This window comes from Anomalospiza imberbis, chromosome 3 (genome assembly GCF_031753505.1).
Source record: "Anomalospiza imberbis isolate Cuckoo-Finch-1a 21T00152 chromosome 3, ASM3175350v1, whole genome shotgun sequence".
Taxonomy (NCBI): Eukaryota; Metazoa; Chordata; class Aves; order Passeriformes; family Viduidae; genus Anomalospiza; species Anomalospiza imberbis.
The window spans coordinates 98972742-98977560 of NC_089683.1; the positions used below are offsets into that span (position 1 = coordinate 98972742).

At 56.7% G+C, this 4819-nt stretch overlaps 2 protein-coding genes across 4 annotated transcripts in view; both read right to left on the reverse strand.

Moving 5' to 3' along the window:
- PTK7 (protein tyrosine kinase 7 (inactive)) overlaps positions 1 to 4774 on the reverse strand; it is a 41763-nt gene extending 36989 nt beyond the window's left edge. The window contains exon 1 of one of the 2 annotated variants that reach the window (XM_068185980.1): positions 4487 to 4774. In XM_068185980.1, coding sequence (XP_068042081.1) covers positions 4487 to 4646 — 160 coding nt within the window. In that variant the 5' untranslated portion in view covers positions 4647 to 4774. The remainder of the gene's footprint in view (positions 1 to 4486) is intronic. The other variant, XM_068185979.1, reaches the window with a different exon arrangement.
- LOC137471567 (heme-binding protein 1-like) lies at positions 59 to 4323 on the reverse strand. Of its 2 annotated transcripts, XM_068186005.1 has the most exons (5): positions 4305 to 4323; positions 2060 to 2598; positions 1554 to 1695; positions 1223 to 1406; positions 59 to 1074 (listed from the first exon to the last, which is right to left on the reverse strand). In XM_068186005.1, exons 2-5 carry the CDS (start codon positions 2168 to 2170, stop codon positions 900 to 902), a joined length of 612 nt encoding a protein of 203 aa, XP_068042106.1. In that variant the 5' UTR covers positions 2171 to 2598; positions 4305 to 4323; the 3' UTR covers positions 59 to 899. The 2 variants fall into 2 exon arrangements, with proteins under 2 accessions (XP_068042106.1, XP_068042107.1); XM_068186006.1 differs by lacking the exon at positions 4305 to 4323 and having other exon boundaries at positions 1881 to 2598.
- Positions 4775 to 4819: the final 45 nt, after the last annotated feature.

Sequence of the window (4819 nt, forward strand, 5' to 3'; positions counted from 1 at the left end):
TCTTCCCAAGCCAACCCAGCTGCCCTCCATCCCCACCATCAGTGATCTGTAGCTGCAGTGGTTTGAGCTGGGTTTATTTACTGTTGGCACTGCCAGCTTCCCCCAGGAAAGCATGATGGTATTCATGGATGTGAATCACTAATCGATGCACAAAACAATACACAGTGGTGCTGCCCCTGCTGCTCTCTGGACCTACCCCCCTCTCAGCTCACAGCAGGTCTGCAAAACAGCACCCACAAGAGATGGACAAATGCTGCCAGTGCCCTAGTCCTGGCTGAGGAATGGTGAGTGACAGCCAGGGAGGCACCCAACAGTCCAAAGAGAACCACCCAGCAGGAAACATTCAGGATTCGCACCTGAATTGAAGCCCTTTTCCCCTTTCAACCCAACTGTCTCTGTAGCAGCATTTCAGTGGCTCTGTTCAGGACAGTCAGCCATTCTCACAGGAAGCAGGACAAAGGCCACACTGAGCCCCACATATTGTACACAGTCATTCACCTTCCAGACACCATCACCTTGTGATGCTGTCCACCACTGGGCCCACTAGCCTCCCTGGCACAGCTCTGCAAGCCCAGTGCAGGTCAGGCTAGCACATCACACAGGCCCACACGGTTACCGCCTTAATGAGCCACCACCACGTGCTTCCCATCAAGAGCTTGCTCTAGAGGTCGTCTTTGGTGCCAGCTCCAGCCTCAGCTGTGGGGGCAGACGAAGCACAAAGCAGGCAGGATTTCTCCTGGCAGGACCCTTGCAGGGCAGGCTGGAAACCCACCCCACAGTCTCTTAGTCTCTCACTGTGTGGGTGAATAGTGGGTGGGGATGTGCTCCGTCTCTTTTGGGTCAGAACTGCCATCTACACCGGGTCCAGTCGCGTGCTGGCTTGCGGTGACGGAGGGGACTCACTCTGCCTGGCAGATGAACCAGATCTCATTGCGGCGCTGAGGGATGCTGGGATTTTCGTAAGAAGCCACGATGTAGGTTCCCCGCAGCACCATGTCTGTGGAGCCCAAGAGCTCCCAGAAGAGACTGATCTCCCGCAGAATTGTTTCCTCAGTGGTCATCCCGTAGAAAACCCTGCAGCAAAGGGAACAGCATAAGCAACAAAGCCTGCGCATTCGCACAGCCAGAGCCCCCATCCCTCTGCCTAACGAACCACAGCAGCCACGCAGGGAGTTTGTACATCTCTGCTGAGCTGAGAAAACACCTCTGATGCTGGAGTCACCTGGTTATAACCCGGAGTGGTGCCCTCTCGATGATGTGGATTTCAGGGTCCAGGGGAACAGGGGGGTTTTGCTGGAACGCTCCTGGGAGATAATAGGCAGTTAGGACCTCACGCTCCAGCTCAGTCCCCTCCTTGGTCAGGTGGATTTCGTTGAGCACTGGGACTGTCATGCCCAGATGGCAACCTGGAAAGAGGTAGGCAGGCAGTGAGACAGGTGTGTTAGCAGCAGCAGCAGCAGCAGAGCAGCCCTCCCCCCCACTCCAGATGGACAGTGGCAAAGCCCTTCCCTCTGTGCAGTCTGCCAGCCCCTCCAGCCCCTGCCTGCACACACCTACAGAGTTCTCTTTGCAGATGTAGCGCATGAGCTTCATGAAGCTCATGGAGACGCTCTGCTCATACATGGGCTCCCCCATGGTGACACAGGCCCACTTCCCAGCTGGGTACCGCCGCTCCTCGTAGGCCGCTTCTTCGCACTGAAACAGGCCAGACAAGCCAAGTCAGAGTCGAGCACACTGACAACACTGCAGCAGCTGGGTGGATAACCAACACTGACAGGCAAGAAGCAGGGAGACATGAGCCTGCCAAAAGGAGAGCCCCTGCTAGGCAGTGGTTGGCAGAACAGGACAAAGAAGGTGAGGGGAGCTGGCATCACACGCACCTCACACAAGGATACTTATGAGCACTGGGCAAAGGTCAGCAGAAGTCAGCAAAAGGAAAGGCACAGACAAGGGGCAGGGTGCAAGGGGGTCTGGAGGCTCCCGGCATGCACAAGGAATGCAGCACATCCTCAGCAAGGGGCACAGGACTTTCAGTTCCTCTTTGGTCCGGCCTACTCACAAGGATGTTCCTGATTCCAGGCACCCAAAGGCCTCCAGTAAGGCTGATGTTGTTCTCAGGTGCAGTGCCTTTTCCCTCGAACACTGCATGCACAGAGGATAACAGAAACATCCCTACCCATTAGAAGGGAAAATCTGTCAGAAGAGCTCTAGCACCCAGAAGAGTTGCAAAGACTGGAATAAAATTCCTCAGATCCTTCTACCATACTAAGAAGTGACAGGAGGAAGAAGAGACATGAACCCAGCTGTGGAATATTGTGGCATGAGTCAAAATCTCTATTTCCAACACAGAATATCCAGTATTCTGGAGAAACCTGATACAGAACAGGGGGCAAGGGGAATGGAGAAATTGCATCTGGGTATCATAGGGTCAGCTCATGGCATGTCTGTGACCACAGGTAACCTAAACAGGCACTGGGAAGTTGTAGCCAGCACCTGTCTTCCTACTCTCAGCTTGTTCTTCATCCAGATCAGAGTGGTCACGAGACATCCTTGTCCCACGGAGCTCAGGGCATCTTCCCAAACTTCTTGCTTCCATAGCTGTGCCAGCAGTGATGGAGACAGGAAGCTGTGACAACAGCTGGGTGCAGCCTCCCTGTGCCTCCACCCAAATCGGGTGTCTACCCTGAAAGCCAAACCAAAGGCAGAAGGCCTGCTTGTGAGCATCAGTGGGATGCCAGTAAGAAGAGCACCCCAAAACACTGTGGGCATTCACACCCTAGCTGGGGCCATGCCTGCCATTGCCCCACCAAGCAAAGCAGAGCAGATCAAGAGCATTTTCCAAGCAAGGAAATCACCAATCCCTCTACTCTATCTGCAACTCTCATCTGCCATACCACCTGCAATAAAATCAACCCAGTGAAGTCACAGCATCTGGCTGTGCCACAGCCTGGTCCTCCAACTAAGCACCACCACTCTGGATGGCACTTGTCCAGAAGAAATATGGAAGATGCTCCATGCAGATGCAATAGCAACAGGTCCTTGCAATGTGAGCTGGGAAACTGAGCCCTGACTGAGCTGGGGGCTGAGTGCTGACAGGGCACAATGCTATAGGTGGCATAATAATTCACTTGCCTCCAAGAGGATGAGGGCTTGTAGCACCAGTAGCTCAGGATAGCTCACCTACTGATCTGCCTGAGCCTGGCAAACGTGTCTCTAAGAGCCCCAGCTCCAAAGTCCCCTCAGCCATGATGTAAGGCAGTGGCTCTTCTCACTCAGCCTCACACTCCAAGAATCCTCGTCAGGCACAGATGGGATGCCAACAACAACAAAAGCTCTTCAGTTCCCACCAAGTCTTGGGGCCTCATTCCTGCCTGGGACTGACACAGGCGGAGAAAAGGCCAGATTAAGTCCCTGGGACCCAGAACAAGGAAAGAGGGAGTGTGGTGAAGCCCCAGTTCCAAGCTGCACAAGCCACATGCTCAGACATGTTTTACAGGGAGTGCTGGATCTCAGCCCAGAAGAAATTGGTTAACCACTTCTCATATAGAGGACAATTGACAGATGTCTTCTTGGTAGAAAGCCCAGCTAAGCCTGCAGAGACATAAGAACCAGTCTGACAAGCAGTTATTTCTCAAAGCACAGAAGCACCCTTGTGTGCAAGAGATGAAAGTGTGCAAAAGCCAGCACAAAGAGAAGATCTTCAGGCAAAAGATACCATGTTTGGATTGCTGGTTGAGACAAATAACTACACATGCTGCCATCTGACAGCCAGGGTCACAGGCCCTGTGTTCCCCACAGACACATCTTTATCTTGTGCCAGCTGAATTCTCCAGCTCAACCAGCCAACAGAACCAGCACAAACGCAAAGCTACCAGGACTTCGAGCTATGCAACAGGGTGTCTGGAGAACGGCAGGGAGCAGGCTCTGAACTGAAAGTTCACTTTCTTAGATGTGCCCACCCCGGCAAAATGACAGGCTGGTAAAAGGAGGCAGCTGGAAGTCAGAAGACCAGAGAAAGCAGCACGACTTGTCCAATTTTAAAATAAAGGCCGGCAAGCTGAGCAGTGCCATTACTCTACACAGGAGGAGGTGCAGGAGTGGCAGAATACTGCACCGATCCAGAGGTGCCATCCCGGCCGCGGTGCCGCAGGAGCCCCGGCGAGGCTGGTGTGTGCATGCCGACACGAGGGCATGCCAGGGAGAGGTTCTTCCAACGGCCCGGGCGGGCGGCAGCGCCCGAGGCGGCCCCACCACGGGCGGGCAGCGGGCGAGAAGCCGGGTGTGCGGAGAGGGTCGGGCCTCACCTTCCCGTGCTCCGAGAGGGAGACGTACGGCACGGGCTCGCGAGCGTGCCTGTGCCGGGCCATCTCTGCGATCGGGCCTGCCATGTCTGCAAGGCAAAGCACACGAGAGACGAGGCTCGCCCTGGCCGCAGCGCAGGAGTCCCGGTTCGTGCCATCACAGCCCCGGCAGGCCCGGCGCTCACCTCGGGGCAGGCTCACTCGGTGCGTGCTGGCCACGGCCTCCCAGTGGGCGAACAGCCGTCCCTCCCCCTCCTGGTCGTCCTCGCTGTCGCTGCCATCCCCCTCGGCGGCCGCGGGCTCCTCGCCCAGCCGCTCCAAGTCCTCCAGAGTGATCCGCGCCATCGCGTCCGCCGGGAACGGGACGGGGACCGCCCCGGGGCGGCACGGCCCAGCCCAGCACGGCGGAGAGCGCCCCCTGGCGCTCCGGCGGACCGTGTCGGCGCTGAGCCCCCGGCAGGCGGCGCCCGCCCCCACGCCCGCCCCGCCCGCCCCGTCCCCCTCAGGCCGAGCCGCGG

Coding starts and splice junctions, on each gene's coding strand:
- LOC137471567 (XM_068186005.1), bottom strand. CDS start 2,170: ATGTTTCTGTTATCCTCTGTGCATGCAGTGTTCGAGGGAAAAGGCACT. Junction 1,696..2,059: donor CTGGAATCAGGAACATCCTT/GTGAGTAGGCCG, acceptor GGCCTGTTTCAG/TGCGAAGAAGCGGCCTACGA. Junction 1,075..1,222: donor CCACTCCGGGTTATAACCAG/GTGACTCCAGCA, acceptor CCTTTGCTGCAG/GGTTTTCTACGGGATGACCA.